The 27,705-nt window shown below is 63.9% G+C and overlaps 2 protein-coding genes and 1 long non-coding RNA gene across 16 annotated transcripts in view; 2 read left to right on the top strand and 1 right to left on the bottom strand.

Annotated features, from left to right (window-relative positions):
• Positions 1-1,048: 1,048 nt before the first annotated feature.
• Positions 1,049-27,354, bottom strand: Gpsm1 (G protein signaling modulator 1). Of its 10 annotated transcripts, XM_078048724.1 has the most exons (16): positions 27,195-27,324; positions 19,934-20,017; positions 19,591-19,812; positions 18,841-18,976; positions 17,931-18,073; positions 17,359-17,482; positions 16,967-17,082; positions 16,504-16,659; positions 15,450-15,558; positions 14,193-14,316; positions 8,479-8,549; positions 7,550-7,729; positions 4,570-4,726; positions 3,824-4,032; positions 2,905-3,186; positions 1,049-2,486 (listed from the first exon to the last, which is right to left on the bottom strand). In XM_078048724.1, the coding sequence occupies exons 2-16, from the start codon at positions 19,960-19,962 to the stop codon at positions 2,280-2,282; spliced, it is 2,265 nt and encodes a 754-aa protein (XP_077904850.1). In that variant the 5' UTR covers positions 19,963-20,017; positions 27,195-27,324; the 3' UTR covers positions 1,049-2,279. The 10 variants fall into 10 exon arrangements, with proteins under 10 accessions (XP_077904850.1, XP_077904851.1, XP_077904848.1 ...); XM_078048725.1 differs by lacking the exon at positions 19,934-20,017 and having other exon boundaries at positions 27,195-27,354; XM_078048722.1 differs by lacking the exons at positions 19,934-20,017; positions 27,195-27,324 and adding an exon at positions 26,324-27,176.
• LOC144377424 (uncharacterized) lies at positions 12,061-13,334 on the top strand. Its single transcript, XR_013438430.1, has 2 exons — positions 12,061-12,894; positions 13,231-13,334. It is a non-coding gene; the product is annotated as an uncharacterized LOC144377424 (long non-coding RNA).
• Positions 22,098-27,705, top strand: part of Ccdc187 (coiled-coil domain containing 187) — a 65,063-nt gene continuing 59,455 nt past the window's right edge. For 3 of the 5 annotated variants that reach the window (XM_078048701.1, XM_078048700.1, XM_040286623.2), the window contains exon 1: positions 22,493-22,992. The gene's annotated coding sequence lies outside the window, so the exon portion shown is untranslated. Of the gene's footprint in view, positions 22,993-27,705 lie in introns of all 5 variants that reach the window. The other 2 variants (XM_078048702.1, XM_078048703.1) reach the window with 2 other exon arrangements.

The following is a 27,705-nucleotide window of genomic DNA, read 5'->3' as shown; positions in this document are numbered from 1 at the left end:
AGTGAGCCATGCAGGACTGTGGGCCTCTGAGAGATGACAGGCCCAGTGGGGCTGGGTGGCAGGACCTTGGGTCACAGAACCCTTAGTGAGCTGGCTCTCACAGCATCCCCGTGCCCCATGGGCACCTCTCCCTGCTGTGGCCACCTCACCTTTTCTTCTTTTCTCCTCCCTCGGAACAGTGGTGACCCCCTGCTTACTGAGACTGCACCCCGCCAGCTCCTGCCTCCAAACCTCTGGGCCAGCTCTTCCCTGCTAGCCTGGGGGAACCATGCCCAGTCTGCCCCTCCCAGCCCTCGGGATGTCAGGCCTTCTGTGGTCCAGGCGGGTATGTGGGGGAAAGAAGTCCCATAGTCCAGACTGGTCCTGGCAGCACAGTAGGCACTGGGAGTGGCTACACCCTCTGGTCGCTGCCCGTCCCATTTAGAGAGCCTATATTCTCTGCCAGCCCCTGCTCACCATCCCTAGACAGCAGGGGAGCTGGAGCTGTCTGACTGCCTCGTCTCCTGGGTGGGGACCCTATGCGGGCTTGAGGTGGCCTGGCCTGGGCCCGCAGTGCTGAGGGCTCTGAGAAACTGTGCCAGGCCTTTAGGAGCTTCCTGGTGGGACGTGAGCACAGCTGTGGCTGCCTGTGCCCAGCTGCCGGCCCTGGACGGGGCCCTGTGGGGTGCCCGCGGCCCGCACACCCAGCATGCTGCAGGTGCTCTCGGGGAGTCTGGACCTGCCTGTCCGGGATCCTGTGGTTGGGGGGGGAGTCTGCATGGCAGCCCCAGGGGCTGCCCAGTGGGGAGGGCTGCTCTCAAAGGCCCCCCCCCCAGGTACGTGGCTGAGCTCCCAGCTCGCCCACCCTGGGGGCCCTGCCTGAGGACACGGACACAGTGCAGGGGGACTGCTTAACCTGAGCCCAGCCTTCCATCATCAGTGGCAGCAGGGCCCGGCCCCAGATGCCTATGGGTGTTTGGGGCAGGGGCTGGGTGGTAGTGGGTGCTCTGCACATGTCCAGTGGGCCCAGCCCCAGGAAGGCCCACCGCTGCTTCTGACAGAGACGGCATTTGCCTGGCACACTTTATTTCTCGAGGGTGGATGGGGGGCTGGGGGGGACGTACCTCTCGGGCTGGAAAGGACCTGCTGACAACACAGCGTAAGTGTGAGCAATAAATACGCACGTACATTCAAGTATGAGGGCTCATCCCCAGAGGCCCGCCTCAGAGTGGTCCCCTGCTGAGCCCAGGGTCGGCCCTCCAGCTGGTCCCCTGCCTGGTGCCCAGGCTATAACATGGGTGGGCACAGGCCCTCCCCAGGCTTGGGGAGGTATCTGGGAGGGCTGCTGCCTTCCCTGGTGTCTGTGAAGGTCACAGGCAGCCCCTGGACTGGTTCAGAAGGGCTGCCCACAGGTGGCGGCCGAGGCCTGTCCAGCAGGGGTTCCATCAGAGCCTGCCCTGGTCTGGGGGTTGGTGCCCTGTGAGCCAACTCCAATGTGTGTGGGGCTTTTCTCCCCGGGAAGGGGCTGCGTCATCACCCCCAGATGGCGAGGTGAGGGTACTGTCGCCCACTGAGCTTGGTGCCACCCTAGGCCCAGGCCCCTTCTGTGTTGCTGGCCCAGGGCTCTAAGGCTTGGGGTCTGCGAATGGGTGTTCCTGCCCACCCTTCCCTCTGCTGTGGAGCCAAGGCTGAGCCCTTGGATCTCTGTGGGCCCAGGACCACTTGCCAGGGCCAGGGACTATGGGTGGCCCTGGACTGGGCTCTCTGTGACTGCCAACCACAAGGTTACAAGGGGAGACAGGCCCCAGGAAAGGGGTCCTGCCCCAGGGAGTGTTGTCCCCTGCATGGCTACCCCAGGACCAGCTGGGGGACAGAACATGCCTGTGTCCTGACAGCCCAGAGGGGTCTTCTCTGGGGGCTTGGGAGATGGCCAACTTCACATTTGGCAGGTCTGGTCAGTGCCCTGGAGGGGAGGGTCAAGAAGCACCAGGTCTGGGGGCAACATGCTAAAGGCCCAGCCTGGGCAGAGGCAGAGCCAGACCTGCAGGAAACCAAGGACCGTGGACAGAGGCATGCCCCACCCACATGGCACCCCTGGTCTGCGCCTGCTGCCCTGGGGAGGGGTGTGCCGTGGGCATGTGCCCATGTCAGCTCAGTGGAAAGGGCTGGGGGCTCAGAGCTGGTTCTCAGCCATGGCTTTGGGAGGATCCAGCGTCTTGGGGGCCATGGCTGTTGTGGACAGTCGTGAGCTCCCAGCGTGCAGGAGCAGGTGCCCGCAGGTCTGGCTGTGGCAGGCAGCCTTAGCTGGCCCCAGGTTGGCACTGCTGCCGGGGCTCAGGTGGCCCACTGGGCTCCTGCTCTGGGCTCCCAGCGAGGTCCACGCGCTGTTCGTCCATCCGCTTGGCCTGGACCCTCTGGATGAGGCTGAAGAAGTCCTCGTCTGGCATGGTGGGACCTCGGGGCAGCACATCAGGTGGCGGGCAGCGCTGGTCATCGATCCTGGAGGACTGGACAGACACACATGCAGGTTGGTGGTCTTGCCCTCCCCAGGCCCTTGGAGGGGGGCCTGTCCCAACACCCCGAGGTCGGCAGACTTGCCAAAGTCAGAGGCAGTAGGCACTGGCTCAGAGGCCATCTCAGGCCTCCATGTCCACCTGGGAAATTAGCTGAGGGCTTGCCTGGCTCTGGGGTTGTGCTGGGATCCCTGATGTGGACTAGTCTCCTGGGGCTGTGTGCCCCGAGCCCGGGGCTGGCCTGCCCAGCAAAGCAGGCTGAACAATACTTGGGGTTTAGAGTGACCAGGCCCAGGAGACAGCTGCTAGGCAACCCCAAGGCCTGCACCCAGGACTTGCTGACCCCCAGGGACTGACTGTGATATGGCATCCCTCAGCACTGCCCTGGAACCTGGGTTAGCCCTAGACTGACCCCAGCGGGCCTCCTGTGGGGTGGGGTTCCTGGGCCTGCAGCATGGCGCTCCTTCAGGATCCCCCTTGGGGTGGGTGACTGGCCCCGTGGGCCCCACCCGCCCTGGCATGGAGAATGGTCGGCTGGAGGGGCATCTGAGCTTCTCTGCAGGGTCTGGAGAAGAAGGGATGGGAGCTGGCGGAGCCGCTGGAGCATGCGTGCGAGAGCGTGGGGGTCTCTGGGCTCCCGAGGAGGGGCTGGCTTGGAGGCGCCTCCTGGCCCACAGCCATGGTTGCGTCTCCTCTGTGGGAATGGACACCAGATCTGGAAACCTGCCGGCCAGGTGCAGGGGCGGCACGTCTGTTGCCCCGCCCCTGGCCATTTTCCAGAGTCTTTCTGACCTGGAGACCCCAAAACCCCAGCCACTGTGCCAGGCCCAGCCGAAGGGCAGGGAGACACACGGGTGAGCCACCCACTCACAGCCGTGTCCTGCAATCTCTGTGCTGGTGAGGCGGCCCACCTGGCCGATCCTGGGACTCGGTGCTGACCTCGATGTCCACTGTGTGGTCCTGTCTAGCCCATCCCTGCCTGCATCCCACAGCTGGCCAGTAGCTGCAGGGTGGGCCCTTCATCTCCTCCACCCAGAGGCGGAGCTGAGGGAAGCCCTGAGGCCACATCCTGAGGCACCTGGCAGTGCCCTGTCCCAGCCTGAGCCTGAGGGTGTCCCAGGCTGCTCTTCCCAGGGACTGTCATCCCCCTGCATGTGGAGGCTCCCAAGAAGGTGGGGTCCAGGGCAGAGCATTCTGGGTACCCAGTGGCACTGGCTGCGCAGCCTGCCCACCAGCCAGTGGTTCCCTCTCAGGGCTTGAGACAGGGGCCAGCCCACTGCAGGCCCCTAGGTGCAGAAGCCCTGACCCGCCGGCTCTGGGCTGTGGCCCACCTGGTACTTGATGAGCATGTTGAAGAACTCGTCTCCCGGCTCCTGGGGGTCTCCGTCGCCACGGAGGTGCCCCACGTTGTTGTGGGTTATGCGCAGCCCAGGCAGGCTGCCCACACTGGCCCGCTGATCATCCAGCCGGCGACTCTGAGAGCTGGCGATGAGATCGAAGAACTCCTCCGTTTGGGGGGAGGCTGTCATCGAGGGCTGGGCTGCAAGGGGCAGAGGGTAAGGCCTGGGTAGGGGGTGGCAGCAGGGCTCGGTGCTGAGGCTGGGGCCCACTGCAGGGCCAGGCCTGACATTGGGGCTAGGGCTAGCAGGGGTCTCGGACATCTGAGCCCAACCAGCCTACAGTGCCTGCCCTGGGGACAGGGCCCAGGGCTTCTGCTGGCTCACCCTGCTGCAGCTGCACCCGCCTCCAGGGCCTTCTAGGAGGTGACAGGAGAAAGCCTGGCCTCCCGCGCACTGCGAGGCTGCTGCTACACCCTGACACGGTACGCTCCGGAGGGGTGGGGTAATTACACGCTTCCTAGATGCAGCTCTGGGGACAAGTGCGGGGGTGGGGGGGGCGGCTCTGTGACTAAAGGGCACTTTGCAGCTGGCCTGTCCCACCCTTTGGGGCAAAGCACGTGGGCACTTTCTGGTCAGCACTGGGTCTGGCTGGAGACCCTGGCTGGCCTGGCAGCAGGTGTGTGGCTCGGGGAACACCGGAATGTAGGAAGGATGGAGGCCCAGGCACCTATACTCACCAACCCTCTCCTCCAGGGTGGGGGCAGCCGTGGCCTCAGCGGCCCCCGCCTGGCCCTCCTCCAGGGGACAGCGCTGGTCCTCCATGCGGCTGCTCTGGAACTTGCTCAGCAGGTCAAAGAAGCACTCCTCTTCCGACGACGAGGCCCGTGGGATGCTCTGGAGGGACGGGAGGTCAGTGCAGCCCAGCCGGCCTGCCCTGCCTGCCACCCCACTTCTCTCCTCCTGTGGCGGCCACCCCAGGCCAGGCCCCCGTCATCTGCCCCACACGTCCTGCCCCTGCCCTTGCCCTGCCAGCCTCGGGCTGGGATGCTCCCATCTAACCCACCTCCTGAAGGCCTCCCCACGCCCCACCCACGCCCCTCCTGTGTCTGGCCCCCAGCACAGCACTCTCCAGTGTCTGCTGGATGAATGGACAGGCAGATGTGAGACCTGGCCATGACAGGCAGGGAGTTGACATGGCCACTAGACACATACTTCCAGTGGCAACCTGGCCATGATGGTTGATGGGGCCTGTCCTGGGCCCTGGGTGCCACAGAGGGTGGGGAGGTCCCAGGGCCTTCCACCTGGAGTAGGGAGGGCCAGTGGGAGCTCCTACCCCGGCGGCCCGGCCCACCAGCCTCAGGGGATCTTCTTGGGCTGTAGGAGCCTGAACAGGAGGACCCAGGTCTGCAAAGATGTGGGCTGCTGAGTGCCAGACACAGCCAGAGCAGCCTCGAGGCAGGAGGCTGAGGCACAGAGGGGCTGTGCGACAAGTCCAAGGCCCCCGTAGCAAGAGCAGAGCTGGAATTGGATACAGCAGCCCTGTGGACGACCCTGTCTCAGGACTGGGGTCAGGACTCCAAAGGCAGAGGGGACCCTGCTGAGGGAGCCATGGGAAGGGGGCAGTCCTACTAGCATGAAGGAGAGCCCCACCTGGCTCCGAGCCTCAGGTTGACCCCCACCCCTTCACCCCACCTCTTGCCCAGCCCTGGGCTTTGTCCTCCCTGAGGCCTGAGCCCCTCCCCTGCCGAGCCAGAAGGGAAGGGAGAGTGGGTATGCAGGAGCTTAGGTGGCAGACCGCAGGCATGCCTGGGGCTCAAGGAGCTGCCGGCCCAGGCAGATGAAGGTGGTGTGGACCAGGGCCTGCCTGACCGCTGGGCGAAGGGGGTGCTACACAGGTGCCTCCCCAGGAGGTGGGCTCCTGACGCAGAAGCACAGCCTGGGCTCCGCGCCTGCTGTAGGGGCTCTGGAGGGACAAGGCCCCTCTCGCCTCAGGAGCATGAGAGGCCCACAGGAGAGTCCCAGCAGGACATACTCGGGAACATGGGGGCCCACCCCCAGGTCCCAGCCTCTCCTGCCCCCAACCTCTCCTTGCCCCCAGCCTCTCCTTGCCCCCAGCCTCTCCTTGCCCCCAGCCTCTCCTGCCCCCCAGCCTCTCCTTGCCCCCAGCCTCTCCCTGCCCCCAACCTCTCCTGCCCCCCAACCCTTCCCACGTGAGGTTCTGAGTTCCTCCCTGCATCCCACTGCTTTAGTGGAAGTGTCAGACCTGGTCAGGTCCACCCACTCCCAGCTAACAGAGGCCCCTGTGCTCCCCTGCCTCTGCTGCTGCAGGGACACCAGGGACCCCACACTCACTCTGATCACAGGTGCCGCCGGCAGCAGCAGCCAGGAGCTGTGTGGGGAGCCTACATGTGCAGCACCTCCCGCCCGAAGCACCAAGTGTCGTCTCACTGCTGCCGGGACCCGGGGGCTCACCCCGTACTTAAATACGACTAGGGTGAGGCTCAGCCTCCCAGAGCCCGCCCTCCCGAGCTCACTCGCTCGCACAGCGTGCACCACACACACACACACACACACACACACACACACCACGCTCTGCTCCGTAAACACTGAGGTGGATTCCCTGAGCTCAGCAGAGCGCTCCCTGGCTCCTGTGGGCGGTCATGCTACAGGGCTGTGGGGGTGGACAGTTTATTTGAAAGCCCTTTTCCCACTCAATACCAAGGCCCCTGGGCTTCCTTCCAAAGCTGGGCCACCTCTTCCTTCAGCAGGTCCCCAGGCAGCCCTCAGCCTGGCAGTGTGGCCTGGCTTCCACCCCAGCTGGGCTGGCGTCCTGGTGGCCGTGGCCCTGGCTCCTGTGGGCAGCCCCAGCCGGCCTCAGCTGCATTTGCTGTGCCCTTACTCTAGGCACAGGAGGTGCCTCCAGGTCCCCAGTGTCCCTACAGTCTCCCCATGACAGAGGCGGAGCCCGGATGGAGTAGTGGCTCTTGGCACCTGAAGGAAGTGGGGGCCCTGGCAGTCTCCAGCCTCGAGGCACTGAGGACACCCAGCACCCTCGCGCCCCCGGCAGGCCGGAAGGGTGCTGATCAGGCTGGGGAAGGGCTATTTTTAGACTGTTTTCTAGCTGGTTTGATGCAGGTGTCCTGGGAGGAGCTCCAGGCTGGCCTCTGACCGGACTCCACCTCGGCCCCCCATCAGTGCCCTCCTGCCTGGAGAGGCCTGCCAAGCCTGGGGACAGGGGAACTACAGGCAGCAGGAGGCTAGGCCTCCACCCTCCACCTGCCTGACCACCTCTCTGTGACCCCACTGCCCATCCACATGCCTGGCCATCAGCCCACCCCAGCCCTTCCCTCTGTAAGTTGCAACAAGAGCTGACTGTGGCCAGTGCAGGGTGGAGTGGGGTCTCCTGGACCCTGACCAGGAGGAACCCTGGGTAGATGCCAGCTTCCCACTGTGCCCTCCTTCTGGGAGGAACATGCTCGTGTGACTCATGGATGAATCTGGAGGGTCCCCATGAGGCAGGGAGAGGGCCAGCAAGAGTGAGGCCAGAGCACCCCTAGATCCCCTGAGACCAGGCGTGATGCTAGATACTGCCCTCCACTGAGCACCCCTAGGGCTGCAGGGTGGCATGGAGCCAGGAGGAGGGCCAGGATGCCCACCAGGACCTGTCTCCCCAGCGTGACCAGGCTGGCTGTGCCTCCTGGTCTGTGGGGCACCTACCGTGTGAGGTACCTGCACTCGGACGTCCGCACTGTCCAGTGGGGAGTGGCTGCCTCCCCGGGGCCTCCTCTCAGCGGTGTCTGGCCCTTCCTGGTACTTCCTGCTCCTCATGGGGAGAGGGAGTGAGTCCCTGCCTGGCCCCCGCCAGTCCCCTGCATGGTGGGTGTCTCCATTCTGCTCCTGGGGAGGGGAGGCAGGCCAGGTATGGGTGGGGCCATTCTGGGCGCATGTCTACCACCTCAGGACCCTGCAGGGAATGCCAGAAGGGTGCAGTAGACCCCACTTCCTGGGTGCACGCAGTAGGCACCAGGTGTCCTGAAGGAGGAGGAAGCTGACAGGGCTATATGACCCTGGGTGGGGCAGGGAGACTCCTTATATGTCAGCCTTCCCACTAGCCAATGACAGTGGCCATGGCGTCCCTGTGTCCTGACCCCATGCCAGGCCCCAAGGGCCATCCACAACGGAACCACATTACACTAGAGAAACAGGAGGCTCAAAGGGGTTGAGGCCCTGCAAGAGCCTCATGGCACCCACACCTGGAACCCCAGGTTGTGTTTGGGGTTCAGTGAACCCTGCCAGCTCTTTTCACCTTGGACAGAGTCTGAGTGGGCAGGGACAGAAGAGTCCACGGGCTCACCAGGACTGGGATCCAGAGGCTTGGGGGGGCACTTGGAAGGACCATGCCTGCCCCTAGGCCCACAGCAGGCAAGAGGGAGGAGCAGGGCCTCTGGGAGGCGGGTGGCAGATGGGCTAGTGAAGGGCCTCAGACTGTGGGGGGCACATTTATCTCCCAGTGGCTGGGCTGAGCCTGGTGGTGGCAGCTTGACAAACACGGCTCCCCAGGCTCATTAACCTGCTGCCCACACACTGGCCGTACCTCTGCTGATGTCCATCCCCAGGCCCCCCAACCCCCACCAAGCCTGGCTCACCCGTTCCAGGGGGAGTCTCAGTAGGTCCCAGGTCTCTGCACTCAACCTCTGGGTCCTCTTGGGCCTGGCCCCTGGAAGACAGTGGTGCCTGTTCAGCTCACGAAGCCAAATGGACCAGGCCAGCGCCCCTGGGGACTGAGGATTGGGTAGCGCAGCACCCTGCTTTCCAACCACACAGTCCCCTCATGGGCCCACTGACACACTCCAGCCAGGGGGGGGCGCCGGGGGTCTGGGCCTGCACGGGCTCAGGGTGGACTGGCATTGGTGCTCCCCAGACTTTCCCCAAGGATCTGGACGAGGCTCTCTGCCCACCGCCCACAATGCCCTTCCACCATCAATGAGGCCCACAGGCTCCATTCAGCGGCTTCCTCTGAAGCCCCCTCACACTCTGGCCTGGGAGCAGGTGGCGCTTCTGGGTTTGTTCGAGTTTACTGTGGACAACCCCAGCCAGGGCTGGGGTGACCAAGGCCTCAGATGAGCCCCAAGTCAGTCCCATGCAGGGCCTTTCCCTGGGTTCCTTGGCCCCTGGAGGAAGGACTCTGAACCTGGGCACTTGGCAGCTGCTGGCGGGCAGGGCAAGAAGATGAGCCATGGGGACCCATGTCCTCCCAAGAGCAGCTACTTATCCCAAGACTGCCCAGCTGCAGACTCTGTGGTCACCATCCTGCCAAGGGGCCCTGGGCTGGCCTGCAGCTGGACCGCCCCCAGGCCTCTGTCTCAAACATGTCCCTGAGTGGGGGCAGGGTGCAGTTCAGTCCTGGATCCAGTGACGGCCCTGTCCCAGCACAGGGACAAAAGAGAGTCTGGCCTTGGGCGGCTACTCACTGAGCACCTGCAGGACAGAGCCAGCCAGGGAGAACTAGCCTGGAGGCCCGTCCATGCAGGGAAGGCTGACCAGAAGAAAGGCGACAGCACAGCATGAAGTTGGAGTGCGGAGAGCCCCAGGCCAAGCCAGGTGAGCCTGGCAGGGAGGACCAGTGGGGCTGGGCTGGCAGGGACCAAGGGTTGGCACTGGCCCCTCTGAGGAGGTAGCATGTGAGATGGAGGGGGGTGCAGCCAGCCATGGAAAGGCTGGGGACAAGAGAGGGAAGAACCTGGTAATGTGGGCACCTCAGCCTCTGTCCACCCCCACATGCCCTTGCACCTCTCCAAGGACACTGCCCTGCCAGGAATGGGTGGGCCCTCTCTCCTGGCCTGGCAGACCCTCACCCCAGTCCTCCTGGGACCCAAGCACCTGGCACCCGCGGACACATGCTAGACACAGCTCATCTCATGGTGGCATGCGCCCATGGCCAGGGCTCGAGAGGCAGGACCTGTGGATGGGTGGAGGTGCTGCTGGCATCAGTGGACACTCAGAGCCATCCTGGCACTGCCCACATGGGGCTCACCTCATAAAGCAGCCTGTGGATGTCTGCAGCAGGCAAGGGTGGGAGCTGGATGGCCAGACACCCTCCTGTCCAGGCCACCACTGAGCCAGAGAGCAAAACGGCCAGGGCCTGTGGGCACATCCAGTGGACAGCAGGAAGGTGCTGGGCAGAGAGCCACCTTCACCCCACCCCTTGGCCTGGGGCTCTCAGCTTAACCCCCCAGGACACCAGAGGAAGGGGAGCCAGCTCATGGCAGTCACATGGTGCCCAGGAGCACCTGGGCCTGGGGGACAGGGCTGGAGCACTGCTACCCATCCCAGCCCCTCCAGCACAGCTAGGCTACCCGCCAACATCTCCCCCAGGGCTTAATCATGGACCTGGGCCAGACACCATCAAAGACTGAGGCCACGGGCCATCATGCTGCACAGCGTACCTAGGTCTCTCCAGTCCCCAGACGCCCCTGCAGAGGAGAGCAGGGGTGCCGTGTGGGCTGTTGGCTGCCACCCTGCAGAGTCCATGCCTCTGCCCCTAAGTGGGGAGGGACCTGCCTCCACTCAGAAAGGGGCAATGCCGAGGACTCGCAGAGTGTGTGAACGTCCATTGGCTGCAGATGTGCCCAGGAGGATGCTGGTGGGCAGCAGATGTTACCCTAGTGGCCCAGGGAAGTCCTGGGCCAGCTACCAGCACCCCAAGCCTGTCCATGGCACCTGTCTGATGGTGGGTTCCTAAAAATGGTCAGGGTGGAGAGGACAAGCAGAGGGAGCCAAGGACTTTGGGGACCCAAGCTGGTCCCTCCACAGCAAATGTCCAGTTGTCCTAAGAGCCAGTGGCCCAGAGCATCTGCAGCAGGTGGAGGAGGAGAGGCAAGGGAAGCACCTGAGCACCCCCAGGCTCTGAGGAACCCCTCCCCAGGGAGACACTGATCCAGAGGGCTGACACTGATCCCTGAGCCAGAGAGCAAAGCAGCCAGGGCCTGTGGGCACATCCAGTAGGCAGCAGGATGTGCCCCCTACCCCCAACACCAGGGCCCTAGAACAGGGCTCCTGCCCTAGCCCTTGGCAGTGGTGACCAGGGTCCTTCCTCTGCCCCTGGAAACAGCCTGGCTGCTGGCTTCTCTCACCCTGGACACTGAGGCACTGGAAGAATGTGGCAGTTCTGCTGAAGGGACAGGAAGGGGCGGGGTCAGGGTTCCTGCTGCCTGAAGAGCTGTTGGTGCCCACCCACCCCCAGATGAGGAAGGCTGGTCTGAGACAGAAATAGAGACAGTCCAAAGCCACGTGGAGCTGGGGGGCAGGCATGCCATGGGAGGGCCCAGGAGTCCTTAGAGAGTTGGGAGGCCCCTTACCACACCCAGTGACAACCTGGCCCCACCTTGTCTGCAGGACCCTGCAGCTGCTCTGGGCCACCTGGCCCTCTACCAGGAGTGGCCTGGGCAGGCTCTGGCTAGCAGAGGTGGAGGTGCCTGGTGGGTCTCTTACAGCAGGCCACGTGGGCGGGAGGCCCTCTGGGCCCAGCTGAATGGACCCTCTGTCTGGATTCTGAGAGGTCCTGAATCCAGCCACCTCCAACAGCTGCATGCCTTGGGCTGAGCTGCCTGACCAGGGGCCTCAGGCCCTGATACCCCCTGCTGCATGTGCAACTTCCTGCCCCTCCCCTGCCAGAGTCTGACCTGCACACTGTCATCATCATTTCTGTGCAGAGCAGCTATATCCAAGGGCTGTCCCTGGGCACCTCCCACCCCAGCAGCCTACCCTGCCTGCTGACGGCAACTCGGATGGTCCAAATCCCAGTATTTCCTCTTATCAGCCAGAATCTGACCCCTGCTCAGCCCGCTGGGCACCTGTGTCTGTCCCCTGCCTGCTACCAGCTTGCCCCTCTAGTGCCTTCTCCATGAGGGTCTGGAGACAGACCCGGGCCTTATTGGGCTACCACCTTGCCCTCTGGCCACAGAAGTGGTCTATGGCTGTTGGGCTCACAACGTGTCCCCCAGAGATGCTGGGCAGGGGCAGCAGCCTGTAGGGAGGAGGCAGAACTGCACGCAGACTTGACGACAGCAAGTTTTTTTCTCCATCTGCACAGAAGCCCCCGTTTGTATCAAGCCCGAAAAACCACTGGGTCCTGGATGCCTGCTCTCCACTAGCTGCCCAGCCCACCTACCACGGGGGAGGCAACCTCCTGCCCAGCACAAGCCCACGCCCACCCCCCCACCCCCACCCCCGCCCCACAGGGTGAGCTACGCCCATGCCACACCCAGGCACTGCAGGGCCCACTCCCGGTGCTGGCTCCCTCCTCCCCTGTGAATTCCCCTCACCCTCTCTCCCCAGGAGGCCCTCCTCCACCCTATGGGTTTGTCTCTCAGGTGCCCTTCTGGCCACCCCCCCCATCCCGTGTTCCAAACCACACTGACTGTCTCTGGATATGCACCTGCCCAGCCCCAGCCCCACTGGACAGTTTCTGGAAGCCAGGGCCAGCCCACCCCCAGCACTCAGTCCAGATGAATGAAGGAAATGAACCATGTCAGCCTCACAAAAGCCTTTCAGCCCCTCCCTCCACCCCAGCACCCGGTCCAGACCAGTGTGGCCTCCAACGCCCCCACTGCCAAGCTCACCTGTGTGGGGGTCTCCCTCAGGGCCACCCCGACCCTCAGGGTACAGCCCTGCCTTCAACAGCTGCATGCTGGGGCTAGACGGACCCAGGCCTAGGGCAGCCACTCTGGAGCACAGACCTCATTCCCACCGTGATCCCGGCATGGATGTCCCCAGCTCCACTGTAGCCTGGCCACTGGCAGCCTGGCAGAAGGAGGCTTCTGGGGGCCCCCAGGCTGGGAAGGTCCAGCACACAGCAGAGCAGAGGAGCCAGTGTGGAGGACAGAAGCCGCCTTGTCCTGGGGCATTCACCCACGACACACCCCCATTCCTTGGCTCAGAGGAAAGCTGCAGGAGGACGTGGAGCTGGCAGCCTGTGGGCACCTTCCCAGAAGCTGCCAACCCTGCCCCGACCTGCTGCGGGGGGCTCCTGGAGGGCAGTCGCTCTGGCCAGGGGACACGAGGTGGGGACTCTGACAGAAACTCTCTCGGCAGAGCTACCCACCCTCAGAAAATCCCAGCCACAGGCACCAGGGGCCACATGGTGGCACATATCCCCTCTGGGGATCCTGAGGCTGCTGCGGGTGGGTGCCCTCAAAGCAGAGCCAGACAGGGCCTGAGGTGGGATTCCTGGAGCCGGGGCCAGGTGAGCTGGGGCCAGGTGAGCCGGGGCCAGGTGAGCCGGGGCAGGTGCCCCCCCGGCTCAGTCTCCCCATCCCCTGCAGGTGGTCTCAGGAAGCCAGGCAGCACCCACCTCACCCAGCCCTTCCCTCGTGTGTATGAATCTATTTGCTTTGCAGAGAACAATCTGTCCTTGTGAGTGCACACTGCTGACCTGTACAGGATGGCCAACAGTCTGTGAATAAAGCCAGTAGAGTGGCCTTGGCCTGCTTGGGCCTCACCTGATTGGAACTCCACGCAGACAGGCTCCCTTGAGCCCAGCCTACTTGTCAGGTGACCTGACACCCCCCTCCCAGAATGCCCTCCCTGGCCATCCTGATGATGGGTACTGACCCCTTGGACTGCTCTGGGAAGGCGGGTAGGTGGGTGGGGAAGCCCTGGAGCTGGGGGCAGTGAGTGGCCCTCTCCGTGTCTTTCCTGCCATTGGTCCCATGTGCTCCTTGATTGTGATGGAAGGGGCTCAGGATGACTGCTGGCCTTTACTGTCCCAGGCCTCCGGCTGTCCACTACTGCTCTGCCTGTGCTGCCCCTGCCTCCTGCATGCCCATGTCTGTCCCACCTCTTTCAACGTCACCTGATCCCTGCTCTGCTCTGGTAGTGACAGTGCCCCTGCCCTTACCCCAGCACCTGGGACACCCAGCCTCACCCTCTGCACACGATGTCTGTCCCACCCACTGTAAGCTCCCAAGAGCAGGGCAGGAGTCTCTCTCCTGATCCAGCACAAGGACCGACAGAGAAGGTGTGGGGATGTCAACATGCCCTGGGGATGGGATGAGCAGCCGAGTTGCCTCTTGGAGACTCACCACCTCCGGGGCTTCCCTGCCTCCTGGGGCTCCCTGACTCTGGGGCTCCTGACTATGGGGGCTCCCTGCCTCGGGGGCTCTTTCCTTATATGACCACTGTTAACAGCCCCTCGGACCCGGGAGGCACCCCTTCCTCGTTGCCTGGCCCCAGGCAGCCGGCCCTGTGCTCCCTGGGAGGCTTGCTCCCAGTGACCCTGTCACACCCTGCACAGACACAACCCCATTGTGGCCCAGAGGTGAGAGCCCCTCAAGAACAGGACCGCAGCCCAGGAACTCACCCTGTGCCTCATAGCCAGCCAGGTCAGGCTTCTCTGCAGCTGCTGGGCTGGTCAGTCTGCCCAGGGCCAGCTGCAGCTGAGCGACATTCATGCGGGCTGTAAGCTCCCCGTTTCGGTCCCCGATCTGCAGCAAGCAGGGGCAGGTGAGACTGGGCAGGGGACAGTGAGGAGCCCTCAATACACCATCCCTGACTTCCTAGGCTGACCCCTGACCCTTGGGTCTCTGAGGGAACTGGGCCTGACTGTGGCCCTGGGAGTGGAGTCAGGGGTCTGCCTTGGATGTCCTCAGCAGTCCCTAGTCACACCCCATAAGTGCTCAGAGGCTCAAACAGCCTGGCTTTGTGCCATGTGGTGGCTTCCTTCTTGGGCACCCTCTGGTGGGTGGTCAGCTTGGCTAACCCCAGGGACCCAGGCTGCACCTCAGGCCCCACCAGCCTGGCACAAGGTTCCACAGGACCCTCCTGGGCATCTGCATGGCTCAGAAACAAGCCAGAGAGTGGGGCATGGGGACTCCTGCGTGGAGCTCAGAGGGCTCTGGAGCCCCCTGCCTGTGCTCTGGGGATGTCCGGGCTGGCCATGTGGGCCCTGTGGAGAGGCTCTCCAGATTTCTTCTCTCACAGGGGTCTCCTGTCCCTCCCCACATACACCTGGGCACCCAGACTCCACCCACTCAGCGACTCCCACTTGGGGCTGTGGTGGTCGGGCAGGCACTGGCCTATCTTCAGCCAGGGAGGCCGAGGGGTCACTAGTGACATCCCGCCCTGACACAGGAGGACTGTCCTGGGCGTCCTCTCCAAGGAGGAGACTCGACTTCCAGGAAGGTGTCCAGCTGAGGGGCCCAGAGGAAGCCTCCAGGGGGCCGGCCTTGTGTCTGGGCTCCTCCAGCTGGTCACCCTCACCTCAGTGGGGGGCACAGGCATCCCATGGCCCACCCTGGCCAGTCTCCTCAGAGGTTGGGGTAGGGAAATCAACAGAAGGACCCAGGCATGGGTCCCCTGTGGAGAACAGTAACACTACAGGGGGAGAACAGGTCCCCTGCCCCCACACTGCCCCCTGCCACACAGTCAAGCAGCCACCAGACCTCTGAGGGACCTGGTAGCCGAGGAGGCTGCTGCAGACCTAGAAAGACAGAAGGGGAAGTCCAGGAAGAACACCAGCTAGCAGAGGTGCCCTGGCCCTGCAGTCAGAGCAGGCCAGGCGACGCCAGGGCCCCGGATGCCCGCAGAGCAGTGGCCCTGGGAGGACAGGCCAGCTCACCTCCTGGGAGATCTGCAGGTGCTTCTTAGCGAAGGTCAGGGCCTGTGCAGGGCTCCCCATGGACACGTAGGTGTTGCCCAAACTCCAGCACGCACGGCCCTCGCCCACTCTGTGGAGGGAAAGAGTCTACACTTGCCCTCCCCAGGCCTGCCCCCATCCCAAGCCCCTGAGCCTGCTGATGGTCAGGGCCCCCTCATGTCAGCTGCCACAGCTAGAACCCCAGCCCCATGGGGAGTGTCCCAAAGGTCCCTAGAGGCACTGACAGGGTAGTCAGACAGCACATCCTGGTCTGCAGTCACCCACAAATCCAGCCACCATCAGGGAGAAGCCCAACCCTCTGTGCCAGTTCCCCTTCCCCTGAAAACCATGGACTCGGAGGCCCCAGTGTGGGAAGCAGCCTGCCCGAGAGCCTGCACTGCCTTCGGGGCGTTTCTGGCCCCTCGGCGTAGGAGGCAGGCGGCTTTGCCGGGTCAGGGAGCCTCCTGTGAGTGGCTTGCCCCATAATAGCAGGTGAGCCTTTCTCCCCAGGCTCCCTCCACCCTGGGGTCATTCATTTTCAAAACAAGGTGGAGGTAGCTGAGTGCAGGGCCTGAGGCATCCAGCACCCCCACACTGCCCCATAGGCACCACCTCTGGTTCCAGGCCACTGCTGTCCTCCATTAGGTTCCCTGGAGGAAAGCCTGGGGCCACTAGAAGTCAGCCAGTCCGGCAGCCCTGCGCCTCCGAGCCCTCTGTCCACTGGACCTGTGCCCAAGGCTGCATCTCAGGTGTCGTGTTCACACAGGCATGGTGTGGGGCGATGGGCTGGGCCATGGGGGAAGCCCACCAGTGTGTGCCAAGGGTCCCTGTGGGTGGCACTGCCCATGGCGGGAGTGGCTGAGGCCCAGGTGGGGCAGCCCTGCTTGGGGCCACACCACAGTCAGTGGTGCCCCAGGGGTTCAGGCTGAGCCATCTCTCCTCATGACCGCCCTCCCGGCCCTCCCACTACGTCTGTGCACACCTGTCCCCAGGGCCCTCCCGCCCCTCCTGCCCCTCCCACCACATCTGTGCGCACCTGTCAGCCAGCTCCTGGGCGATGAGCAGGTGCCGCAGGTGGTACTCGGCTGCCCGCTCATAGTCCTGCAGCAGCGTGTACGTGTTGCCCAGGCTGTAGCATGCCTGTGCCTCCACTGCCTGGTCCCTGAGCTGCCGGGACAGCTGCAGGGTCTTCCTGCGTGGGGTGGGGGTCAGCCTCCAGGAAGCAGGGCCCGTAGCACGTCACTTGGGGTTGACTATGGGCCTGGTCCTGATAACCGGCTCTACCTGGTGACAACTACTCAGGCAAGAGGCAGAGGTGATGGCCCAGAGCTCTGACACAAGCCGGGGAAACCGTGACCTTTATCTGCCTTTCCTGGAGCCCCCACCTGGCTCCTAGGGAAGCTGGGTGGTCTCACTCCCCACCTGGAGTAGTCACCTCCTGGGCTGGTGTCCAGTTCTCCCAGGGACCTCCCTCTCCCTGGGGCTGGGGGGATTCCTACTTGTAGTACTCAGCGGCCACATCAAAACGTCCCAGGAAGATGTGTGCATTGCCTAGGTTGCTGTAGGCCCTCCTCTCAGCCGCCTTATCCCCAAACTCCTTCGCGATGGCCAGGCGCTGTGGATACAGACACAAGACCCAAGCTCGCAGAGCAGCCTGGGATCTGAAGTAAGGCAAGTGTTGCCTCTCCTGTCCAGGGTGGCTGTCCATGTCTGTGTGTCCAGAGGAGCATCCAGGAACCCCAAGATGGAGCACAGATAGAGCCTGGGTATGTGGGCACCCTGCTGCCCTGCTCTGCCCAGCTTGGAGACTGCCAGGAGAGCCCCTGGGGCCAAGTGGAGCCGGGCTCTGCTGCTGCAGCGGCCTCACCCCATGTCCCCAGGCCCAGCTTACCTCCTTGTGGAAGGTTGTGGCCTCCGCGAAGTTCCCCAGCAGGTAGTGGGTGTTGCCCAGGTTGCCGTAAGCCCGGCCCTGGGCCGCCCGGTCACCCAGCTCCTTCACCAGTGACAGGTTCCTCCTAGGAGTGGAGTCTGTCTGAGTCTGTCCCTCCCAGCTGCCCAGGTGAGAAGGTGCTGGGTGGCCCTCAGGGGTGTGCCATGGACACGGGCCATGGGCTCCTTGAGCTTCAGTGTAGGCCAAGCTCCAGGGCTAGGGGCTGGGTCAGTCCTGCCAGTCCCTGACATGTGCAAGTGGAGGTCTGCTGGTGGGATCGGGGCTGGGGCTAGGTCAGGTCCTGCCAGTCCCTGAGGTGCAAGTGGAGGTCTGCTGGTGGGAACGGGGCTGGGGCTGGGTCAGGTCCTGCCAGTCCCTGACAGGTGCAAGTGGAGGTCTGCTGGTGGGATCAGGGCAAGGGCTGCGAGCTGGGTGGGGTGTTCTGTGCCTGGGGCTGCTACCCAGTCCAGTGTGCAGCACAAAGCTCAGGAAGCAGCAGGAAGCTGGACGTGCCCGCTGCCTGCCCCACTCACTCGTAGAAGGCGGAGGCCCTGCGCAGCGTCTCACGCACATCTGGAGGCAGGTGCCCGGGGTCCTGAGCAGCGCTGCAGCACAGCTGCTTGCCCTTGGCGTGGTACACGTTGCCCATGTTGTACAGTGCTCTCGCCTCCCCGACCTGTGGAGGACCCAGTGGGCAGTGCCCCGCTGTCCCCCCAGCAGTTCCTGGCTGGGATGTCACCCCAAGTGTGTGCCAACAGCTGTTCTGGAGCCTTGAGGCGAGGACTCAGGGGACACCTACTCCAGCCACCCCTTCCCCTGCTGCCAACCGGGGTGGTGAAGGTGGCCGGGTCCTCTGCTGCCCTTCTCTAATGCCCCAGGGTAAGAGCTCCTGCTAGGACTCTCAGCACAGTGTGGCTGCCAGCCACCCTGGCCCTAGCCTCAGTTTCCCCAACTGAACAAGAGGAACAGAAACACTTTTGTCATAGAGTCATGGGGGGAGATGGGCCAGGGATGGTCAGCCTCCTGCACCAGAGGCTGGGGTGACATCCAGGATGCCTGCCTCTCCTTTCAGAACACCCCACTGGCGGGGCCCTACAAGGAGTGGCAGGGACACAGGAAGCACTGGGGAGACAGAAACCCAGTGAGCAGAACCCAGGCTGGGCCAGCTGCTGGGAAGGCCAAGCCTCACGGCAGGAGCTGGGGCAGCCCTGTTTCTGAGGGATCTGGACTCTCCCAAGTCCTTAGGGGTGTCTCTGCCTTCCCTCTTACGGGGGGACAGCTGAGTGGGGATAAGTGGTTCATTGCCTGACCATGCCTGGGTCTGGACCTAGGCCAGGGGGCAGGGGCGGGAGGAGCGGGTGGCCAAGGAAGCCACTCCTTCCCTCATCCCCTCTCCTGGACCAAGCCCCTCCTCTGTCCCCTGTTCTTAAGCCAACCATCTACCTTGTCCCCCTGCTCCTGGGCAATGTCCAGGTGCCGCTGGCAGCAGACAACAGCCTCATCGAATCGGCCTAGGACCTTGAGGGTGTTGCCCAGGTTCCCGCTGGCCTTGGCTTCCCCCATGCGGTCACCAATGGTCCTGGAAAGCAAAGGAGTGAGGATGGGTCAGGTCCCTGAGCCCAGCAGGGAGCCTGAGCAGGTGGCCAGTCCAGGCTGAAGGCACCAGCCTAGGGCTGACCAGGAGCCTGCGTCTCCTGGGTGAGGCTGGGCAGGGTCACTTCCTGTGCTGCCTGCCCTGCTGGCCCCCAGCAGCCTGCAGAGCTGCCATGGTCCACAGGGAACCTAGGGCCTGCCGTGGCCCCTGCGGGCCTCAAGCAGGGCTGGAAACGGGCACTGGCCCTGCCACGATGTCTGCAGCGAGCCTCTGTGGGTCCTGTGGGCAGGGCTGGTGGGACACTGCCTCCGCCTGAGGTCAGGGTGACCTGGGGACCTGGAGGAGGAGGAGCTGCCCAGGCGCGAGGCAAGGTGAGTGCCAGGGATAGGCCACAAGTGGGACACAGCAAGTGTCCTACCCTCCGCACACACTGACACATGTCGCAGCTGGAGCACAGGCCCTGGGGGACTGTAAGACCCCGGCCCCTTCCAGGGGTCCTGTCAAGGGCCCTCCCTAGGATAGGGCAGTGTGTGCCCGCCCTCCTGCCACCCCAGGGCAGGTGCAGCTGCCCCTTGGGCCTGTGTCCTGCGGGCACTCACCGGGCCAGCAGCAGGTCGTGTCTGTGGAACTGCAGCGCCCGGGCGTGCTCCTTCAGGTAGAAGTAGGCATTGCCCAGCTGGCTGTAGATGGCGCTCAGCGTCTGCAGGTCCTCCGTGCCCACCTGCACAGCGGCTTCGAAGAAGGCCACGCCCGCCTTGAAGTCGCCTGCCTTGCACAGCCGCTCTCCCTCCAGGGCCAGCTCCAGGCACGAGGCCTCCATCCTGGGCAGAGGGAGGGGTATCATGTGCAGCTGTCCCTTGAGGACCCAAGCTCCTCCGTGGCCATGCCATGGAAGGCGTGCCTCCACGGGCTGTGGCAGAGCCACCCCATGCTCACACACACCTGGCAGCAGCACTGTCCCAGACCTGCATTCCCGTGCAGCTTCCCTCACGGCCTGCCCTTGGCCACCAGGGCCAGGAGCACCACCTGGGGAAGGCATGGGGGCCTCAGTAGTCAGTGCTTGACTTGGCCGAGCTGCAGGGAGCTGGAGCAGACCCCACATGCCACCTTCCACAGGTCTCAGCAGCACAGCTAAGGGTGCCAGGTGCCCCATGTTCCCAAGAGGCCCTGTGAGAGACCCCCCAATGCCCAGCAAGGGCAACTGAGGCCACAGGAGTAGAATCTGACCCAGCCCCTCCCCATCCTGCACACAGGGCAGGACATGCACCTTCCCAGTAGGAGCACATGCTGGGTCATTGCCAACCCTCCAGCCTCCAGGGGAGAGCTCAGCTGGAAACAGGGCTATGTCAGAGCTGAGGGTCACCCATCCTGAGACACCCAGAAGCACCCACAGCTGCAGCTAGGGCAGGCCTGAGAAACAGCCGAGGAAGGGAGTGGACGCCAATGTGCCCCTGGCCCCTCCAAACCATCCTAGCTTCTGACCATGAATCCTGCCCATGTCCAAGGGCCCAGGTCCCCTTAGTGAATGCCCACAACCAGCTGGAGGCTGGCAGAAGCCCCTAAACTCACAGAGGAACACACAGCTCTCAGGCCTCTGGAGTGCAGTCTCAGGACACAGTTGTCAGGGGAGGAAGACAGGCTGGGGTCACTATCTGCCCCTCCCTGCTGCGGGGCCCTGGAGCTTCAGTCTGCCCTTCTGTCCTGCTTCGACTGGTCACGAGGGCCCAAAGCCTCTGCCCTGCCAGGGCTGGAGGGGCGTTAGCATGGGTAGAGGGCACAACAAGTGGACACTGGCTGGGGGTGAGAGGAGGGTGGCCCCAGTGCCTAGGCGGGAGGACAAGAGGCAGAAGAGGCAGAGGAGGAGGGAGCTACTGGGGAAAGGTGCCACAGGCCCCAGCCCGGGCACCTGGAAAGAGGGGCTTGGCTCTGGGGCAGGCCGGCTGTGGTCCTTATTTTCTCTCTGTTGCTTTTTGAAGTGAACCGTTTGTAGAAAACCTGCAGAGTGATTTGCCAGACTACCAAGTGCCCTGTTCCTCGCCAGGCGCTGCCCTGCCAGCCCCAGCCAGCATGGCCCTGGTCAGGAATGATGGGGGTGTGTCGGGCAGTGTTTCTTGTCTGAACCAAATGTCCCTTTGACGCCAACACAATGTCCCACTCACTTTATTCCTGTGTTATCAAGAAAATGGGGCGTTTTGAACTTTCTCAAGGTAATGACACCACGTGAACAGATGGGGGTGGATCCCCCAAGAGGCTGGCCCAAGCACCCTGCACCCCATAGGCTCAGGCTTCGTGCCGGGCCCCACTGGCCTGCTCCAAACCAGGCCTGCTGGGCCCAGGCACTCTTGGCCATCGTTTAGCTGGCCAAGAGCTCATGAGGAACTACACTGCACCTGGCCCGGAGCCTGACTCTGGGTGCCACCCCCTGGGGTCAGGGGGGCTGTGGGGCCTGCCTCTCCTGGCTGCAGCAGTCAAGGACGGCGGGCTTCCTGCCTCCAAGGCCAAGGCTGGGCTTATGCTCAGGGCTCCTGCCACCTCCCTGCTTCCCAGGGGCCAGCACAGCCCACCTGGCCTCTCAAGGACCAGGGGTCAGGGGCACGGCCTCAACCAGAAGGCCAGACCCCTCAGGCCACCCAGCATGTACGGTCTCCATCCCTCCCTGCTCAGATCCTCAGCAGTCACCTTGCCGAGCCCTCTGGAAAAGGCCATCCAGATGCCACACTGGTCAGTGTAACCCATGGTTGCCGTGGCAACCTACCACAGGATAGCTCCTTGGCTATGGCCAGTGCTGCACACAGTCCTCTTAATTAAAGCCTGTTTGTGCCTGCCCAGGGCTGCTGTCCTTTCAGTGCTGTGGAGGAGGGGACTGGGGTCTGTGGGGGTCTGCTGCTGGCTAGGGAGTCGCCCCCGCTCCTCACCATCCTCCAGGTCCAGAGTGCAACACGGGCTTCCGCCTCAGGAAGGGCCAGGGCTAAAGAGAGCACCAGCATGGCCATCCTGGACCCAGGATGGGTCTAACCCAGGCTAGGAAGGTGGGGAGTCACCTGGCGAGGCACCCGCCCTCCACCTATCAGGACACCCGGTTCTGCTCCACCCTCTAGGCAGTGCCCGGCCCCAGCAGGGCACCCATCCTGCACCTCTTCCTCCGAAGGTGGCGCATCTTCTACACATACAGCCACAGCTCCAGGCCCACGGGCAGCAGCAGGGGATGGGGGCGGGGTGTGCCGTACACCACCTTGCACACTGCTTTCTCCGCCAAACTCAGGGCCACAGGCTGTCCCTCCACGCTGGGAGCGGGCATTGCAGGGACCTGCACCTCTCTCCCACCAGCTGTGGGCCCCAGGGATGGACCAACTTGGGGTTGACCTGTTCCCCCACACCTCCAGGGTGGTCCCTGGCAAAGGTTCAGCGGCCTCTGCTCCAGGAGGAGCAAAGAGGTGCCCTGGGGCCTCTTTCCCTGGGTCCTGATGTGGATCAAGGGATCAAGGGCAGCTCAGAGGCAGGATGAGCACAAACAGGAGGGGCGGGAGTAGAAGCTAATCCTCCTCCACCTCTTGGGGCTGGGAGGGAGTAGAGGGGCCAAACCCAGCTGCATTCGGGTGCAGTGTGCCCATCTGCCCAGTCAGCACCAGTTTCTCAGCAAACTGACTAGGGTCTGGCCCTGTGCCAGGGTCTGGGTCCTCCAGGAGCCTGGGGCTGCACGTAGCGGGTGCTGGTCAGCGCTGGTGGATACAAGAGTGGGGACAGGCACCGCAGCCCCAAAGAACAGACCTTTCCCATCTGATGTGTACAGAGGCTGGCAGATGGGTCTAGCTCTCCCACCTGGAATGTCTGCCAGCTACCAGGATGGCCCGGCTGAGGGCTGGGCAGGGTCAGCACTTGGCCTTTTCTGTTCTCTGCAGAACCTGGCTTCTAGCCTGCTCCCACCTGACCCCAGCCTGGCCCAGTCTGCAGGCTCAACTGACATAGAACACAGAGTCCTCAGCCTTGCCCAACTGTCTAAGGTAAGCTCTGGGCCCTAGGTCTAGCCAAGATGTAGGGCCACTTGGGGCATGGGGAGGCTGTCCCTAAGTCAGTGGGGGCTCTCCTAACCCTCCCAAGATCCTGGTTGTCCTCAGTCCCCCAGCACTGAACCTGTGAGGAGGCAACAGTGTGACCCTCCCTGGGCAAAGGAACTCCCCAGAGTGTAGAGGAGGTACAGCATCCAGCTTGGACAGAGGGTCACAGGGGCTCAGAGAAGGTCTCGAATCCAGGGCCCCACAAGGCAGGGCACTGATGGAAGACCCAAGCCTCATAAGGGCCTCCCAGCTGGCCCACCACTGGGTGCTGCCTCATCTGGGACCCTAGGACTACCCATGAAGCTCCCCACTGCTGTTTGAGGTGGGAGGTCTCCTGAGGTTGAGCAGAAGGGACCCAGGGATGGGAAGGAGGGAGGCACAGCTGAGGTCAGAGGGAGCTGGACAGTGGGCCTGGGGGCTCGGCTCCCTGAGAGGATCTGGTGGTCTGAGCAGAATCAGGAACCTCAGGATGGCAGGGAGGGTTTCCAGGGCCTGGGCACTACTCTCCCAGCCACTGACCACCTTACCCCGGGACGCTTGGCTAAGGCAGGCAGGGCAGGATCATCTCCTTGGTCGGTACCTGTTGACATACCGAACCCAGGTTCTGCACCCTCACATCAACCGCAGACCCCCTGGGCTCCCAGGCCCTCCACCATGCCTGTGGGCTGTCCTCTCCTGCCCTCTTGGGGACCATGCCAGCCTGGTAGGGGCAACTTCCTCACTCAGGAAGAAATCCTAGATCCTCTGTCCCTCCACACCACCTCTGCAGGCTGTGAGATATTGCCTATCAGTCGTCTGTCCAGGGCCCATGTGCACTGGGGACCCTGAGGGCTGCAGTCACCCTGGGCAGACAGAGGCCAAGCTATCTGAAGCTCCAGAAGGTCTGTCTGCCCCAAGGTCTACCTGACATTCCACTCTCAGGGTTAGAAATCAGAGATGGAGGGTTCCCCAGGGCTGTGGGCTTAGCGCCCCCCACTGGCCACCCCAATCCTGAGATAGGTAGCCTTCCCATCTGGGATTTGACACCTGAAGCAGATGCATTGCTTAATTAATAAGCAACATTCTCCACCTCCCAGGAAGAGAAAGACCCTGCCAGGCGCCTGGGGACCAGCCCCGCTTTGTCCTCCCCTACACAATGGCCCTGGCCTGATCCTCTTCAACAGGACCAGGATGGCCACCCAGCACCTCTCCCCTGAACGAGGCTGACCATGCCACACCACAGCACCCTCTGCCAAGATCCCACCAGTGCCTGTTGGTGACCTGGTTAGTGAAGTGGTGACCAGCTCCCTTGTGGCCAGCCTGGCTGACGTGGCGACCATATCCTGCCCAAGCCCTCTGGCCTGGCCTTAGGACCCAACGCAGCATGCTGGGAGAAGCCATCAGCCCATGGCCCCACCTGAAGCACATCACCCTGCTTGCCAGCCACCATTTCTGATGGTGCCCTGTCAGGTCTCCTGACACAACTGTTAGCCTCCACCAGACTCTAAGGCGTCCTCTGGTGTCCACTACCAGGCTGGCTCCTTATCCAGTGCCCAGCTCCTACCATGCGCAGTCCTGGGCCCCTCAGGTCTGCTGTTCACTACCTGAATCCTTACAGGCCTCTCCCTCCAGGACTGTTACCCATACCCTGGGCCAATGCTTGCTCACAACTAGCCCCAAATCCCGGCCTCCTGTCCAGCCACCCCTGGAGAGAAACCACAATGACTCCCCTTTAACAGCCAAGGGGGTGGGGAGAGAGCAGGGGGCAGGGAGGGCTGGGGAGCTTGGGAGTAGTGGGGAACTGCTGGAGAGGAAGTGGACATGAGGGCCACCTCGCTGTAGGAGAGACCTGAGGTCAGCTCACAGGGATTCCAAGGGCAGTCATTCCTTAGGGCCTTGTAGGGGACAGTGCCTGGGGAGAGGGCATGGGGTGAGCGGTGGGGGTGGCCTGCCCCACACCACAGAATGCTCCACAAGGGTGTCCGTGGCAGCTGCCCGGGTGCACCTCTAACAGGGGCACCCCAAGGTGGGTTCCCTGATGCCCCTCTCCTTCCCAGCCCCAGATGGGAGGCAGGAAAGAAACACCCAAGTCCCCCTCTTGTGGGGCTTCCCAGCCACTTGCCCATCCCCCCAAGGCCCATGCTTTGGCTATGTGGGGTCTCCCAGAGCCAAGGCCCTGAACTGCATGGGGCCCATCCTGCCCACAGACAGTCCTTATCAGTTCTTCCCCTCGCTGGCAGAGGACCCAGAGCAGATGCCACCCTGCACATCCCCCACTCCTGGGAGCCCTGGGGAAGGTCTTAAGGCAGGTCTCCAGCATTGGCTGCCAGCAAACCTGTCCTCAAGCCCCTCCACCCATGGGGGGCCAGGAGACAGACCAGGGGTGATGGGGGCCGTGTCTCTGAGTAGTACACAGGGAAGTACAGGCACTGGAGTGGGAGGGGACACTGGCCACCAAAGCCTCTTTGGAGTGCCCAACAAAGGCTCGCTAGTATCAGACTTCTCTGGGTCAGGCCTCTAGCAGGAGCTTCCTAAGTGTCAGAGATGGTCAGAGGAAAACAATCCCTCAGTCAGGGGCCTGTCTGCAGGGCCACTGTAGGGAGCTGGGCATGCCTCTGGGCAGCCCCTGCTCAGCACTCAGGCCCACCCAGCCCTGCTTGAGGCTGAATGAACTGGCAGCACCCTGTCCACTTAGGGGACCATGTGCCCACAGCCAGGCCCAGTGTACCACTTTGAGGAACACCCTTGACAGGCCAGGAGTCTCCAGGCAGGCACATGGGCAGGGGCAGAGCCACCCTGTCATCCCCAGTAGGCATGGGCACTGAGCCCAGGCGGCTGGATCACATGTGAATCTGCCAGGAGGCAGGTGCCTTTTAGACAGGCACACACCCACCTGGCTGGCTGGCTCCAGCCCCTGGTCCTGCTGGCCTGGGACTGGAGGGGTGACAGGGGGAACAGGGCCCCAACCATGACAGCGGGTCTCTGGCCATGCCATCCACTGCGCCGGGTGGGTGTGTGTGTGTGTGGCAGCGCCAGGCTGGAGAGGAGCTGCCGGCAGCGGCCCCCCGCTGTGCTGGACATGCAGCTGCTAGCAGAGCGGTGGAGGCGCCCGTCTCGCGGTCGCCGGGCAAAGGGAGGGGGCTGCAGGCAGAGGGCCGCCGCGGCGCCCACCGCAGCCCGCGCGGCGGAGGAGGCGCGTCCCCGGCCACGTCGCGCGCCGCCGCGCCTTTGTTCCTGCGGCCGCCTCCCGCCCGCCCGCCCGCCACCCGCGCCGCCCCCGCCCCGGCCCGCGTCCCACCTGGAGTAGAGGCGCCGGGCGGCCGGGCCCGGGAGCTCGTCGGCCGCGGGCGGGGTGGGGGCCGCCATGGTCGGGAGCGGGAGGCCGCCGGTCCGCGTCCGCGCCCGCGGGAGGCGCCGAGGAAGTGATGTGCGCGGGGCGCCGCCGCCCCTCCCGCCGCGAGCCGTGATGTCACCGCCGCCCGCGCGCTGGGGAGGGGAGGGGAGGGGGCGCCCACCGGCCACGGCCGCGCTGCCCGCTAGGGGCGGGAAGCTGGGGGGCCGGCAGGCCCGCGGGCCACCCCTGCAGGGGTCCAGCGACCCGCCTGCGCCGGGCAGGGCTGTCTGTGGCCGGCGCGGCTGCGGCGGTTACCCTCGGGCGCCTTGGCTTGGGCTGAGGAGCTAGCTTTTCCTTGCCCCTCGGCCTCGTCCTCTTCTGCTCCTCCGGCCCAGCCCCTGGCGGTGGGGTGCAGGGCCATGGGATGCCTGTCTGCCTGCTTTGGGGTGCTGAGGAGGAACACTCTGGCCTGGCAGAGGAGTTGGTGGCACCCTTGCAAGCCCTCACCTCCCTGAAGTTGTGCTCTGGGGACCTCTTGCTGCCCCTTCCAGCCTAGGTCTTCTTGGAGAAGGGGCAGGGAGGGCAGCTGGGGAGCCCACCCAGGGTCCCAGAACCTGTGCTTTGCTGCTGCCCCCTTTCTCTGAAGCCCTGGGAGCGGAATGTGCTGCCCTCAGAGTCTTCCCCCAGCCAGCCTTGGGCACCAATGGGCGACCCAGATTGGTGGTGGGCATCCAGCCCCTGACCTCCTGCTGGGGCCCCTTCTCCTACAAGGCTGCTCCCACAGAGCACAGGGTGGCTGGGACCACCCAGGGCAGCCCGCCTGCTGGGGTCTCACCTTCTCACTGGTCCTATTTCTCCAGCCCCAGGCTCAGTCTTCCTGGTTCGTCGGGAGACTGCAAGCCCTGGCACTGTGGCTGTGCCCCGTGATGGCAAGGGACAGTCCAAGGGTGGGAAGAGGCTGTGTCCATTCCTCAGGAGCTCCTCCCCACATGCGGCCCTCCTGGGAGAGCTGCCCAAGGTCAGAAAATGCCAAGGCCACCCTAGCCAGACCCCCGCAGAGCAGCCCACAGTGCAGTGGCTTCAGGCGCAGGGGACGTGACACAGACAGGAGATAAAAGGCTCTGGTGGCCCTGAGTGGGTTTGTTTTCCTGGGAAAGAGGCAGGCAGCAAGGAGAACAGGACCATCTGCGTCTAGAGCTGTGGCTGGACTCCCTCCTGCCTCGTCCCACAGGCCCTCCCCCAGAGACCGCAGGAGCCAGCAGGGCCTTGCTCCTGGCTCCACCAGGGCCTGGGTGCTCAGCATGCTGGAGACACCACTGGCTAAGACACCCCTCTTGCTTGCCACA

The sequence above is a fragment of the Ictidomys tridecemlineatus genome, chromosome 4 (genome assembly GCF_052094955.1).
Source record: "Ictidomys tridecemlineatus isolate mIctTri1 chromosome 4, mIctTri1.hap1, whole genome shotgun sequence".
Taxonomy (NCBI): Eukaryota; Metazoa; Chordata; class Mammalia; order Rodentia; family Sciuridae; genus Ictidomys; species Ictidomys tridecemlineatus.
Note: the sequence above shows the minus strand (reverse complement) of the source record. Positions and strands in the feature narration are given on the sequence as shown.